Here is a 16,686-nt window from a genome sequence, read left to right as displayed (position 1 = left end):
CGCGACTGTTGAAAATAAGTGTATTGTAAAGTAGTATTCAGAAAGAATAAACCAGTTTTATTAAGAAAGAACTTGTGTCGCTAAAGTTTCGTGGGAACGAAGTTACGGAAAATCAACTAACAAACGGCAACGTAACATTATTATTGCTTTACTTTTTAGAAGTATAGTTTATTATTATTTTAATTTTTGTAGAGATATTGTGTATTACTAATGTTGAGGTTGGTGCTTGTGCTTTATATTGGTCCTAATCATTCATATTACTGTACCTTCAAAATTTACCTTACGATATCTTATTTCACACTGTAGCAAACATATACTCAGACAGGTGTAGAGTATAACAACTCTACATGCAATGTTTTTAATATTAATTTAAGATAATGATACATTTAGGTAATACACACACACACACACACACACACATATATGTGTGTGTGTGTATGAGTGTTTCGCAAATATTATGGCAACTGAACAGAAAGATTGGCCTGTTGAATAGCTTGTGATCTTTTGTTTACAATTTAACTCATCTTGAATGAGGAAAAAAACATTCTAGTAGATTTCCTTGTGAAGCATATTTTCTTCTATGAAATCGTGGTAGGCAGAGCACAGATAGTCCATTGAGTAGCTTTGTGTTTCTTACAAAAAAAAACATAAAAAACTATGAAATCTAATATTGTTTCTACATATCAAGAGATGAGATTTGCAGTAGATTTAGAACTGACTATTAGGAAATTTTTGGTTGTTTTTAATTTAAATCCAAAAGAAAACACTGATGTATTGAGTATTTTGTGTAATTACTAGTGTTAAAAATATGAATTCTAACTTACATTTGTCAGATTTCTAGATTTAATTGGGGATTTGGTTCATATAATTATATTAAACAGTTTGATGGCAAGCTTGTTACCAAAATTTTTGCTATTCATATACATAATTATGAGTACACAGTTAAAGTGGCTTAATGAAATATTTCATATAAAGTAGAAGTGAAAATATATATTAAAACGAAGCTATGTTTTAAAAACAAAACTTCTTTGAACATAGTTTTTATGGATTGTTTTATGAAATGATGTACAATTTTTAAGATTATAATGTTCTTATTTCTAAGAACTAGTTACCCATATGGTTGGTCATTCACATTCAAGCAGAAGGAAGGCCATAACCTCATGATATCATCTGATTGAGCATTGAACAACACTGCTGTCTACATTCTTAAAAAACATAAAAGTATGATCTCAATAAAATGACAAAGTAATAAATGTAGCTCGAATGAAACCAACATAACACATTTCTTAGCCACATGTTACATGTAAGCTGCATATATTCAGATATAATTGACAATATAAAAATTATACTATATTAATATAAGAAGATAGAAAAGTACAATTATGTTTAAAAACCACACTTTTCCTCTCTTCCTTACTTCAAATTTGTCCTTAAGCTGACAATTAATTTTCAAACCAATAAACTCTATGCATGCAACCTGGTTAAGGTGTACTGCAACTTTCACTTGCTCTTGTGAGCACTTACATGAAACAATAAAAAAATGATACATAATAAAACTTTATAATAGATTCAGGTGCACATTAATACGTGGTAAATACCCTTTAACAATAAGTTAAAATGCAAATAAATTCTTCAATATCAAAATTAATTCAATCACTCAATCATAATACAAAATTACAGTATAAAAGAACAAAATTACCATTTTAATACACATGCATAAATAACCAAGTCATAATCATCAAAACATTCTTTAACACTGAATGATAATCAACATAGAGCATAGCCACACATCACAAAAATACCTTTCAGTGCTATGTATAAAATAAAATAAAAGAAGCAGCATAAACACAATCCTTTAACACTGAAGAAAATACAACATACTAAAATCAACAATACAAGACAAACAATAACCTTGGTGTCAGTGTAAGATACTTTTTATAGTCTGTCAGGTCCTAGCCTGAAGTTCCTAAAACTGTCATCACTTTTCCTCCATATATTTACCTTCCATGGCTTACTGCAGTGTCAGATGAAATCAGCATATTGAAGGATCCTGCCAGTAAAATACCCTCCTTTACAGGCTTGAAGTGAGCTGCACTTAGGCAAAAAGATCCATGATGTTTTTGATACTTCAAGGTATTCCTCAATTTCATTGAATGGCATGTATCCATCCATGGCTGCTTATCTTGAAAGCCTTCATGTAAAAGAAAATGGTACTCTGGCTACTTGAAGAACAAGATAGTCAGATGTCAAGAATTTGATCTTACCTAGCAAAAGTCTGGATTAAAAATGTAAGGCTGATTGATCAGAAGTTCAGCCATGTGTAGGCTATAAAGATCATAATTGTTCAGTTACAAACATACTATTCTCTAAAACTATGTTTAAAGACAAAGAATAGTTAACAGATTACCTTCAGTAAGCAACTTTTCTATGAGCCTTGCATGTGATCACCACCTATTCATCCATAATCCTTGTGAACATCTTGGTTGGACTTATAACTATAAGCTTCATTGGGTCTCCACTTGATATTTATTTTATAGCTGTGCTGTCCCCATTTCCATTCCTGTGACAATGGCCAACATAACTTATCCTTCAACCCAGAACCAGTATCAATCATAATTTCTGATTGTTATAGAAACTGTGTTTGCTTCCAATAGGAAAGAAATGGAGTCAACACTGCAGACTTGTTTCTACAAACATGAGCTGGCTTGGGTTAACATGCCAAACTATACTTCTAACCATCATAATTAACCAAAGCTTTCATCATCTCTCTCTTGCAGCTAGCTTTCTTCCAAATACTAGTTTAGTAATAACTAGGTGTCATTTTAAAAGTTTCACCAAACAGGAGTTACTTTCTACCTCATCACTCTAGTACGCTTACAGTCTGCATTTTCACACATCTTTACCTGCATAATGTACTGAAATAATTTTAAGAAGATATTTAAAAATTGTATTCTTACTAAATATTTCAACTCCTTGATTGAAAATATACTTAGTTTATATTTGTTATGATATCTAAGGTACTGTCTGGGAATTTCATTTAGTACTGACAACTTCATCCACTTATAAATATTTCAGTTTGATCAAATTGAAATATTTTGTACTACTCTTACCAAAAACAACAGGAAAAACTGAAGTTTCTCTCAAACATTGTCTATGTTACTTTTATCCATTCAAGAAAATGCACTTCCTGCCAAATATTTCTATGTCAAATTTGAAACATTATCTCACATGTATTAATGAAAGGAATAGGTACACTGCATCTACAAATAATACTTTACAAGTCAGTAACCACAGTTAATTTCGTATCACAAAGTCTTAACATCTAGATCAAAATCCTTTCTTTCCATTCATATATTGCTTATAATTATGTTATTTGTGTAATTGAACCATTTGTGTTATTCAATACTCATGAATGACTTCACGTAATGTTCATACATGCCAATGAGACCACGCACATATATTTATTTTTTCAAGTATATTGCAATATATGTATATCTGTATTACACATAATACATTACCAGAGACACTAATAGCTTAAACAGACTGCCTCCAGATCCCACACAAATTACTTTGCTAATCTTTTTTGGGTTACATCACACAGGCCATGTTCTGATAGTCACATACTGTAATGTACTTCCATCTTACCACCAAAATCAACTCGTTTTTCTTTTCAAGTATCATAAAATAAATAATGATCAAAACAATTCAGCTAAAAATCTTGAAAGTTTGAATTGATATTTGTGCTGTTATTACAGTGTATATCAGTAAGCATGCATAGGAAAAATAACTTCCTCACTGAACGTGAAAACTTCATATGCTTTTAAATTGTACCAGTAAAGACATACCAGTAAAGCAAGGACATAGGTATTTTCCTCAGAGTGCTCACCAGTCGGCTAGATCAGGCGAGTGATTCTCACAAAACAGCCCTGAGTTTCACCACAAAAAATCACTCAATAGCTCGGAAAGCAAGGGTTGCATGCAACACTTTCATCTAGTTTTCATTATGATCTTCTCCGCTGATTTATAGTAAAGCAAGTTTGCTAGAGGTTTTTTGGAATGTATGGCTGCAGCTGGTTGACTTGTTATATGTGCTTCTGTAGTAACCCGTACATGAATGTAACAACTCATCAAAGTATAGGTTCAGGGCCTGTACAGCCAGAACTGAGCAGCTACTGAGCTTCTGGCATATATCAGAGCCACACATATAGCATCCACTCTGGCACATTCATTTCTTCACTGTCTTGTCGTAGTACATCTTCTGCTATATAATGACTTTTCTTAACTGTTGATTTGAAAACTCGTGTACATCAACTAATGCAGAATTAATAATTCCACCTATTTTTGTGGAAATTCTAAGGGGAGAATCATACATCATGTCTACATGCATGAATATGAGTCATTATGAAATTCGATAAGTGTTCATCCCAGTCAGTTTGGTTAAGATTAACAAACCCGGCAAGCATGCACCTGACAGTCTATCCTACCCATTCTACTAAACAATCAGACTTCACACAACTCAAAGAACAGTTGATTTTAAATGTAGCTCCCTGATCTGTATGAATCTCTTAAGATACTCCAAACCAGGTTATTCATTGAGTGTGCTAATGTTTTGACCAGTTGATAAGTCTTCGCCCATGAGTGGAACAGTAATATTCAGGACTATTCTGTTTAGGGAAGAATGAACAATTTTCTGTTGTATATTGTTGACATCAGTGATAACAATTCCACTCAAATGAAGCTAATAGAACTGCCATACAACGTTTGTACACTTGAAGATAACACAATTGTACTCTCCAGCCTTTGTGTTATTTAATGTCTGGATAATTTTGTACCTCAAAGCACTGGGTACCATTAGCTGTAACTCAGGCTGAGAAACACTAATTGGTGATTGATAACAATAATACAGTACACGGTTTTGCACTCATATGGTACCTTCACTTAGAAGTTCCATAAGTTACATGCATCCATGCTATGTTCATTGATCCAGGTTGGTCATGCCCTACCTTGCTTCATGCCATGGAGCACCCACGCTAGATCTGGGTTTTTCAGTCCAAACGCATTAATTGTGACATACGTCCACTAATGTAATCTCCTACTTTATGATTTGTAACTGGTATGGCAGAAGTGGTTTCAGCTCCAACATGGTGTCCACAATCAGGAAATTCAATGAATGGACAGGATCTTTAACATGTGGTGAGACAATCCATCAGTAACTCAGGATATGGACCCAAGTTCTACTCTTAGTAAATCATACTCCTGCAGCACTGTTATCTAGCATGCTATCACCCCATCTGGGTTTTTAAGGCACATGAACCATTTCAGAAATGTACATGGTCCACAAATGCAAGCAGTTTTTTCTTCATCATACATTATCTGCATTCAGGAGCCATAAGCGTGCAACTAGTGAATATAATTACAATTGCATGCTCCAATTCCAATATCACTAGAATCTGTATTCAACAAGAATTCATAGACCTGTCATGGATATCCCAACACTGGGACTTCTGCTAAAGCATGCTTCAGAGACAGTAATGTTTGCTCATATTCCTCACTCCATATGAGGTGTGGCTCAACTCACTGATAATGATGTGATAATCTTTGAGAAATTGGCTACAAACTATCGATAGTATGATTTGCAAACTAGGAAACTGGATTTTTTTTTGTGGTCACAGGTTGATGTCAATCTCACATTTCTGCTATTTTAGTTTCATGGAGATTTCATCACCACCCACAATGACCAAAAAAACTATACTTCTGTGTGCATGAACATACATTTTTTGGTTTCAGTTTCAAGCCTGCCATTTGTATATGCTGAAATTCGATTTTCAGGCTCCAAGTTGCTGGATCAAACATACAAAGAAATACTAAAACATCATCAATATAGAAGATGAGGCAAAAGTCATTATATATATAGTTAAATAACTTTACTCTTGTAGAAAGGTTTTGATATTTGATTTTTGTCTTTCTCTTATTTGTTATCTTTTCTTAATTTCTATTATTATTTTTTGCAGATTTAGATACCATGAATATTTTATGTTATTAAGTTTCAGTTTTTTTTTATTAACAGTGTTATGAAGGAAAGGAATCTTGGGTAACAGTCGATTAGTCTCTAAAGCCATCCAAGTAATGAGCTGTTGCTAGTGGTAGGGCAAATAGGATTTTAGGTTGTATCTACAGAAATATTGAATAGAAATCTAAAGAGTATGGGTCATTGTATAGGTCACTGGTTAGGCCACATTTGGAATATTTTGTTCAGTCTTGGGCCCCTTACCTTAGGAAAGACATTGAATTATTGGAAAGTGTTCAGAGAATGGTCATTAGAATGATGCCTGGGATGAAGGGACTGTCATACGAGGAGAGGCTGAAATCTCTCAAATTGTTTTCTCTTGGAAAAAAAAAAAGAAGAGTTAGGGGGGGATCTAATTGAGGTGTTTAAGTTTGTAAAGTGAATTTATAATGTTGATGGATCATCTTTTTTCATGTTTGAAATGAGAATAGTAGGACTATGGGACACACATATAAATTTTGGCAAGGTAGGAGTCATCTTTAGCTAAGACAATTTCATTTTTCTAACAGGGTGGTTGGCCTTTGGAATGGGTTGCCTTCGGATGTTGTAGAGGCGGTATATTTAAGTGAGTTTTAAAAAGAGTAAGTATATGATAAGTATTTAAATGATATGGGCTGGCTTTAAGATTTTTTAAATTATTTTAATTTAGTTTAGTGGATAGAACAGCCGAGATGTACCAACAGGTCCCATGTTGTCCCGAAACATTATATTATGTTAATAAAAGTGTGCAACTGTATAGTGACTTTTACCTCACCATGTATATCAGGCATTCCTTACAATACAGCCACTTCATTAGTCTTTCAAACGTAGTGGGCACATTTCACAGGCTGAATGGAATACTGCAAAACTCCTACAAGCCATCTCAGTTGTGGAAATTAGTCTCAGGTATGCACACATCATCCAATACAATTTGCCAGTATTCTGAACCATTGGATATTTTACTATACTTCCAGACATTTATCTGTCCACAGCAGAATGTTAGTGAATAAATGGTGAATAAATAGCATGCACTTCACTTGTTTGCAAAATAATATATATATATTCAGAACAAGGTAATGTATCTACAATAAATTCTTCAACACTACAGATATTATGGGTATATCATAAATACTATATATGTAGTTCTCTCCTTGTCAAATATCTACTTAGGCCTATTCAATTACTTTAAAACCATGCTTTGACAGAATAAAGTTATTTTTCTTATCTTATTTTCTGCTGTTAGTTTCACTCTAACATATTAAACATTAGGCCTATCACATCTACGGTACTTAACTTCACGCCAACTTTATTCTCTTTTGCTATTGTCTGTCTGCTGTTTCTCGCTCGTCTCATGCTATTTATATTATTATCACTTACTTTACATATATGTAGTTCTCTCCTTGTCAAATATCTACTTAGGCCTATTCAATTACTTTAAAACCATGCTTTGACGGAATAAAATTATTTTTCTTATGTTATTTTCTGCTGTTAGTTTCACTCTAACATATTAAACATTAGGCCTATCACATCTACGGTACTTAACTTCACGCCAACTTTATTCTCTTTTGCTGTTGTCTGTCTGCTGTTTCACGCTCGTCTCATGCTATTTATATTATTATCACTTACTCGTCTGCCTACATTCATCTGCTTTTAACTCTTATTATAACAAAAACTAAACAATAATAAAATATTCACTCACAAAAAATATATTAATCCATAATATCTAAATTAAACAGTCTTTTACATTATGACAGTATGTACAAAAGTTTGTTTCACTATAGGTTATCAAAGTTGTATCTAAAACTTTAATTCTCTTTTCTTGTCAAAAGTCCACACAGGCTAGTTCAGTTACTCTTGAAGTCAATTGACAAGACAAATTATTTTTCTCCACCGCTTCTTACTGCACAATCTGTGATATTTCACTTCTGTTACCCCATGGGTTACCACAGTTGTATTGTGAACTTTAAATAATTGTCTTCTTCTTTATCAAAGTTCACGCAGGTGGATTCAGTTACTTTAGAACACCCTTTGGCAAAACAAATTATTGTCCTTTATCTTTGTCATTACAATAGCACTGTCAAACTCACTTTAAATATTGCCTGTTACGGCTAAACTAGCAATCACACAGTCTAACGTTATTTTTACTAACTTAACTTCATTTGTGCTCACTTGGTTGCCTATATATATACATATATATATGCATTGCCCAACTGAGGCCTAGAACTTTCTACAATTTAGGAGATGCTATGATGTAACAATGCTCACTTAAGGTATTGAGAAAAATATAGAAGGTTCGAGTAATGTGACTTCAATTTACAACCATTGAACTATACACACAATGTTCGACTCCCACTGAGTTACATAACGAAATTTGTAATAACTAGAACAATTTTTAGAACAATTAATTTTAACACACTTGTTATGAAAATTAATAATTATTAAATATTGGTGGAGAGGTCTCAGTTTCTCAGAGCTGTAGCATAATCATTATTCACTGTCTGTTATTAGCTCTTGCACTTGCTGAGCCATCACTCAAAACTGATAGCCTTATATGCCACTAAAAGACACTGCTGTCTACATTCTTACATACACGTAGGATTATAGCCATTATTTTCAAGGACTGAACAAGTAGGACTTCAATATAAAGGTAAAGTAAGTAAGGCAGTTATAATGAAATGAACTTAATGACTTTCTTGACCATGTGGTGTGTGAAATCTACACATACTTTGGAGGAACCCATCAATTTTAATAGTATATTATCATATGAAAGCAGAAAATGTATGATATTTTTATACACATTATCTGCATTGTCAAAAGAATTCATTATTAATTTTTTATTTTATACAGATTTACAAGGAGTTGATTCTGAACATGACATTGAATTACATGCATCAAAAGCATATTCAGACCCAGATTTTGATCCATACTTTACTGGTGGAATTATATTTGAAGATGTTGGTATCAGTCCTTACAGCTTAGCCTATAAAGTACGTTTACCAAGCTGGAAATACTCGTATTCAATTCAAACATCAAACCTTTATCCATCATTTCTTAGTTTTGGACCAAGAACATATGGTAAGAGAGAGAATGTTTCAATGTACATAATATAATATTATTATGTTTAATTGCATACTTCAGTAAGAGTTTTTAAAGTCTCATAAAAGATTTAGGATTAAATTTGAAACCATCCTCAAAGAATTCTAGATATTGCAAAAAAATGTAAGGTTTTATCAATAAGTTATATATTTTTGTGTTCTTTCCCATCAAAACTGATTTAGTTATATTTGCTATTTTATCCTCAGGAAATACCGGGTTATTTATCTTTTTCTACTATAACTTGCTTTCGTCTTGGCCATTTAATATCAAATTTGAAATAAACATGTTCCTAACCATATTCTCTTTTTTTTTCCAAAATATGCTAAGAATTAACATCAATGTTTTAGATCATGTATTTTATTTTTATCTATGTTTCAGTAATCATACAGTTTGCTATTAACAGAGTTTAATAAAACTGCTCAGTGTCTTCTCTTAATTCTGTTGAAGAACCACATTTATTTTACTTATCCTTATGGTGATTACTGCATAGTCACTGAAATATTGTACAAAATCTAATTACCCCAAAGAACATGTATGCAGATATTTTAACATTGAGTATATCTATCACACTATAGTTATAGTCAACATTTTCCATACCTGAAAATGCATTTCATATAGATACTCACCTCTCTCCTGACGATTTTCTGTCGCACAACTTCTTTCAACAAAGTGGCCTACTGTGTGCATCACTGGGCCTACATTTGGTATAAGTATCAATCATACATTGAACAAAAGAAAAATGCAAGTTTATGTTTAAAAAGGTATCATAAATATCATATCATGTATTTTAAATGTCTGTATTTCAGATTTAATTGTATTTGTGAGCTATTAATTCTTATCTATAAAAACATAAAACTGCTGAAGTAATGAACACCAGTTAAATAGTTAAGGAGAATTAAAGACTCATCTAGTTGGTCGAAACCACCAGAAATTGTCCAGATAATATGGCTGGGGTAGTATGTACCAGTGAGATTACACCAAACCAGAAATTTGGGGATGGGAGGGGTGTTGATGTATTCATGGACCAAACATATATAATTCATCTGCATAAGGTCCTTCACTGAAAGACTACACAATTGGTTACCATGAATAGGAACAGCAGGATCTGTTTTGTTGAGTGGCTGTTTACCCATAGGTTTTTACTGGCAAGGTATGGCCTGGAAGGTAAATAATGTATATATATGATACTGCTGGAGCAGTTTTGTGAAAAACCTACATCTTAACAGTGGGTACTGAGTATGGGAAGATGGGCTTAACACTCTCTGTTATCCCCCATATACAAATTTTGAAATAGAGAAGTATTCCCTGGGAGGCAACACCAGCCACTCAATGGGTTTCTGTTTCTCCTTTCTTATAATAACTCACCTCCTTAGCCTCTGGGAAGACTTGAGCATGGCAGCTAGCAAGAGACAAAACCCTGAGGCTGACAAGACTGCATTAACCCATTTATTCAATGTGGAAGTAGCTAAATATTGATAAGCAGAAAAATCCAATGGCAGGAAAAAGCTATTTCAGTTGCTTCTAAAGGCAGCTGTGCAAGTAAAGTAACATAATACTACCCTCACAGAACAAAAGCGACAATTGTAGTCTGAACAACCTTAAATAGAGAAGAAATTGAAGAGATGATGATTGGAGAAAACATCAAATCACCCTCTTGAACAGCCAGATCTTGGGAAGGAAGAGTAATCTGGAATAAAATGAACCCATCCATATGAAAAAGTCGAAAATATCAGAGCAAAGTCACCCATAAACTAAAAGAAGAATAGATACAGGGAATAGGTTGCCAAAGGTTCAAATGAAGAACTTGTGTGGGCACTGAGAATGGAACAGAGATGCCAGTTTGGAAGAAGAACCATACAAGAGGACTAGAAAGTTTCTGTAAAAACCAAATAAAAAAAAAAAGAGATTGACGAAGCAAAAGATAGAAGGTTATTGACAAAGGTGCTCTTTACTCAGAGATCACTCTCTAAAGTCAAGTAAAAAAAAAGAAGTGAGATATAGAAGAGTTATATAACCATTTGTGTTGATAAACTACAAGGATAGATGGACAACAAGTGTGAGCAAGAAAATAGGTACTCTGTGAGAAAAACCTTCCTCTCTTGCTAAAGACTGAAAAAAAAAGGCACATGCAAAAATAAAGATAAACATCTGAAGCTGCCATAAAATGGATCTCCAAAATTGAAGAGGTAGAGGCTTCTGGATCATCAAGAAGTGAAAGAGAGGAAACACAACTGAGCCAGCCAATGGCAAACAATGAGAAAAACCCAGCAAGGGGGTGCTACAAATTAGAGATTGCCCTGGGAAGAACTAATCCTAACCAGTCCTAACTCAGATCATCCACTGCTATAGCAATAGAATCTGTGATTAATAATGAGGAAGCTTGTGTTGAGAGAAGTCACATATACATCAAGAACACACCCAAAACAAGAAGAAATCTACAGAAACACCAGAGGACATAAGGAAGACTGTTGAAAGGATCCAGTACAGGAAATATAGCCAATCCACCACTAAGTTCAAAGGTCTTGAACATATCAGGCCAACAAATGGATGTGGTTGTGGGTCCAAAAGAGATCTAGAGCTAGAAAACAGATGTCACTAGAGTGAGTACCTCCCTATTGATTGATGAAAGAAATGACAGTGGAGTTGTATGAATAGATAATGATAAAATGTTCAAAACCGACATAATAGAAAACACTTGCAGGCCTGTTGAATGGCCAACATCTTGAGCACATTGGTGTGCAGAAACAACTGCTCCTTTGGAGATCAAATGCCAGAAATAAAAAGGGAATCCAAAAATTTAGAACCACTCCTCACACACATGGAGAGACATTAGTAAACAGGTGTAAGACCAGGTGAGGTGAAGGAAGAGGGATACCTAGAGTCAGTGTGCTTGATCTCATCACCAAGATTGTGAATGGTGAAGAGAAATGAAAAAAGTCAGTACATTTCTTGATGTATTCATTTGATCTTCCAGAGTTAACTGAGGTGGACACAGTTAAGCACAACAAAAAGAATAAGGGACTCTAGAATGACTAGAGTTCCCAAAAGAGATAGAAGTCTTATGTAGGAAGAAAAGGAGATACAAAAGCTATGGAAACCAGGAACTCCATGTCTCAAAGATATATAAAGGAGAAACCTGAATTCATCCATCAAATGACCCAATAAAGACCCCCAAATGAATCAAATGCTGAGTGGGTTCAGTAGTGACTTTTAGAGCATGACCAGCTAACCTAAGGAAGGGAAGTCGTAGCAGAGGATGTCTCCCAGGACTGGAATAGGAGGACTCAATTGTACATATAACAGTGAAAATGTAGACCTAATGAGCACATCCTCCATACAAAAGCAATCGGGTCCTGGTTGAAAACATTTGAGTCCTAAAATACAGAGAAATCTACTGAGAGAGCACCTTTGTGGCCCAAGCTGAGCTACCACGGGACTGGAACCAAGGGATTGCTCCAGAAATGAGTCACTACCAAGTCCCATAAAAGCTAGGCTGTCAGAAAGAGGGATGCTAGGAAAGGGCCACAGGATGAGGAGCAGGATAGGAGGGACCTAACAAGGTTCACAAGGGCAAGAAAACTACAGGCTCCCTCTGGGACTGAGTAAGTGGGAAACTATAGTGAGTATAGATGACTGCTGGTTAACTGCCCTATTTCTAGGTTACAAAGTGTTAGGAACTCTCCAAAAACTTCTCATAAGAAAGATGCTAAACAGAATACTTTCTGATTTAAGGAGAATGGTTTCATTTCATGAAGCCACTTGATTGGGGGTGCACTTGCATGCAGCACCTCCAATGGGACCTTGCTTCTCAGTGATGCTTCACTTGGGACACTCTTATGCAGCATGACCATTTATTTCATCATTCTCAAGTTTATCCAGTTTTTGTTGAATTGAGAGTTACTACAGTGGGATCTCCTTTTCTTCCTTGTCCTAAAGACCATTACCTTTTCATAGATACCTCCTTTCAGATGAGGCACCATGTTGGGGAACATGTATCTTCTGATTCTTTAACTCCTCAGGAAACAGAAACTTACAACCAATTTGTTAGAATGTTGAGCTGTTTAGCATATTTGTCTAAAGTAAGTTTCTGCTCCTTCTTTACCACCACTCAGTGTTAGTTCACACAAATTATTCCAGAATTGTACCTTATATCTACAGTAAGGGTACTGCTCATTCTTGTAGACTTTACTTTGCTACAGTTTCATTACTTTCTTGACTTTATTCTCAGCTTGTTCACCTTTGAACCTATAGCATTCCTGGTAGGATAACAATTTTGGAAGAATATTTTTCTAGTTTGTTGAAATCTCCCTATAGAGTGGATCCTTCACCCCTTTTGTTTTTCAGTGACTTTGTAAAAAGGCTGGTTGTCTGATAATCAGTGCCTTTTCTACATTGGTCAACCACCTACTTCCACTATACTGATCTCAGTTTCAAATCTAAATTCTCTGGCAATGAATACTTGAGTTAATCTTGGAAGAGCCACTTCCTTTATGCTAGTGCTCATCTCCACCTTCTTCTTCAATTACTTGGCAAGATCATTTACTCAGTTTATATCTCTCCTTATTGTTCCACAGTGTCCAGCTCAACCATAGTTTCCACTATTATATCGACCAGTTTCATTACTACTATGATATTCTGAACACATTACAGGTCAATTTTGGGTAACATCTCATCAAATTTGCCATTCAGCAATGCCTTTGACATCTCATTTCCAATATTCCTTAGAGAATATTCTGTAGGGCAGCATGTGGATGAATTTGAATACATTCTTAAAATTCTACTTACATATTTTTTCCTCTGGTTGATGTTCTTCAAGACTTATAAAATCCATGGTAGGTAGTTATTCTCTGTTACCTGCTTAGTTAATGTTTGGGTCCATACCTCTGTTATGCATAGTAGCCCAGGTTTTTGCTATAAGGCCTAATACCCCTCTTAACAATTATAGGGGCATCTGAGGTTATGGAATCATTTCATTAAAATATTCTCTAGTTATAATATGAATAGATACATCTAGTTGGGACCCTTGCATGTTATATGTACCTATGCAATTATCTTAGACAAATTACTATCTCCTTTGCTTGGATTTAGTGAGAAGGTGATACCTTTTGGAAGTGGACAGAAGATGACATCTGATGGCTGATGATTCTTGAGTGGGTACATTTTCTCCCTCCTGATGCATGTCCTTGCATAGCATTTGAGACATTGCAAACGAGATGACTATTCTTCATTTGATGTTTCTATAGCTCCAATAAGGATTGGGGATACCTTACTGCCTTATTTTTAACCTTCATAACCTATATAGTGTTACCATTGCACTTTCCTAGAGTTGTAGATCTTATCATTTGGTCTGCCTTTGTTTTTATCATGCCTGTTTACTAGGTTTGTTTCATGACTTGACCAACATTTTTCAATATATATGTAGGGGGCTTAGCTCCAGGAGTATGTCCAGCAATTAGTTATTACTGGTATACTACTGTAAGAAGTTTCAAATACAGGTGTTAGATAATGCATTGCAATCTGACCCTGACTCCCTGTTATACCACCACCTGTGACCACACTTGAAAATGTGATGACTCCACCCAACTCCCTTGTTATATATCAATTAAAGATTGCCTAAGGCGATGAGGTTGAGAAGAATGCTTTTTCTGAGAGTCCTTATTTACTTCAGTTTCTTATGAGATGGTTCCCTCCACTCATTTCTCCTATGAATTCAATCTGTTGACTTTTTTGCTGGCTCTTTCAGTTGTTGGGTTCTAGATTGTTATCTTTCTGCCTAAAAGCCCTGTGTTTGGTAACCCAGTGGTCCTGCCATTAATCTGCCATTCGATCACTGCATTTGGAACAGCACAGAGAGTCCATTATGCAGCTTTGTGTTTAGCAAGAAATAAAATTTTTAGGGTATTAATACTCTGACCTGAAAAGAAGTTTGTTTTTGAAAATACTAAAGCTTGTATAAACTTGTTAAATGTGAAAAATCTGTTATTTGGTTCATGTTACTTTAGATTTAAAAAATACATCATTAAAAGCTTAAAAGTTATTACACCTGTGATTAGAAAAGGCAATGTATAAGTTTTAGGAATTTCAACATTCAAGTTGTTTTAAGTATCTAAGTAATTATCTTTGCATATAACACTTTCATTTCTCCATTTCACTTTTTATGCCAGCATAATTACATTGTCAATAACAAATAAAGATCAGTAGAAAGCTGTGATTATTAAAAAGTAAAATGTTTTATTTTTCTATAGTGTCATTATACCTTATAAAAACACTTCTGTTATCATTAATATAAAATAATTAATAACAGTGGTATATATTGATCCTTTAAATAAGTTATAGATATGAGATTCAAACAGATAACATGGTGAAATATGACATACTTTTGTTATGAAGAATACATAGAAACATTGTCAATGATGATGTGATTGTGGTTAATAGAGATGTAGTGGATATTACTTTCCTTGTTAACGTCCTAGTTAGGTTCTTTTCAGTTAGTAGTATTTATTTATTTTTTTCTAATATTAGGTTAACAAATTTTCTTTCTGAAAATGAATAATTAGTTTTACACAACAAATATAAAAGAAATGTAATTTCATATTAATAATTATACATTATATGTATGAATAAAGGTACAAAAATGTTAATAGCTCTTAAAAGAAAAAAATGTGACATAAGTCTTAGCTCTAAGTTGGGTGTTATGAGAAGAAGAACTTTGATAGTGTACTTCTCTTTCAAAAACCAGAAAGTACAGAGTTCATAATTTAAGAGTCATTGCTACAAGAAATGGAAAAAATATCAAGCATTATTATATACAATCAATCACTGAACTAGTATGTTCATAAATGCACAGAATGTTAATTCTCTCAATATATTTCCCAGAGAGTTACCAGAGAAGTGGGTTTTGGTGTCTCCAAACTGCTGTTGCTCTGAGTCACATTGAAATGCTACAGGAGGATAATATTAACATGAAAAAAGACATTTCGGTAAGATTTAGTTGATTAAAAGACTTTATGAACTATTTCTATTTCTCTCTTTTGTCTTGATTATAATATACTGTTACATATCTGCTTGTTTGTTTGTTTCCGGTAGAAATTATTTCCGAGGATCTTCAGTGATACAAGTCCTTTCTTGATTAAACCAGTTTATTCTTCCTTGATACAAACTTTTATTACACAGAACTTCCACAACCAGTACGTTTCTCGCCACTTTAAACTTAACAACTTTTATAATACACGCTATAAATCACAGCTATTCACAATCTCGAGTACTCCGCTCTCGACAAGTGCAAAACACACACTTTATGGCTCACTATCTCGAAACTAAAAGAATCATAAATTACACGGAACTCAAAGTAACTACTGCTCTCTCTTCATTAATCCTACTGGCTTTCTCTCCCATGCTCATATACTAACGAAGAGGGCATCTCGGACTTCCCCGATCATTCGAAAAACATCATGCATGTTACCAGCACTAAACGTGTCAGCAGTGTCACATGACTTCCGCTGTCGTAACACTGCCCCTTTCTTAGTCCCGAACAATAGCCACTT

At 34.2% G+C, this 16,686-nt stretch overlaps 1 protein-coding gene across 1 annotated transcript in view; it reads left to right on the top strand.

Annotated features, from left to right (window-relative positions):
* The window catches only part of LOC106457733 (ATP-binding cassette sub-family A member 3-like), a 135,134-nt gene that overhangs the window by 21,491 nt on the left and 96,957 nt on the right, over positions 1 to 16,686 (top strand). The window contains exons 3-4 of the mRNA XM_013917179.2: positions 8,894 to 9,121; positions 16,019 to 16,122. Of these exons, the coding sequence (XP_013772633.2) occupies positions 8,894 to 9,121; positions 16,019 to 16,122 (332 nt within the window). The remainder of the gene's footprint in view (positions 1 to 8,893; positions 9,122 to 16,018; positions 16,123 to 16,686) is intronic.

The sequence above is a fragment of the Limulus polyphemus genome, unplaced genomic scaffold, assembly GCF_000517525.1.
Source record: "Limulus polyphemus unplaced genomic scaffold, Limulus_polyphemus-2.1.2 Scaffold367, whole genome shotgun sequence".
Taxonomy (NCBI): Eukaryota; Metazoa; Arthropoda; class Merostomata; order Xiphosura; family Limulidae; genus Limulus; species Limulus polyphemus.
Note: the sequence above shows the minus strand (reverse complement) of the source record. Positions and strands in the feature narration are given on the sequence as shown.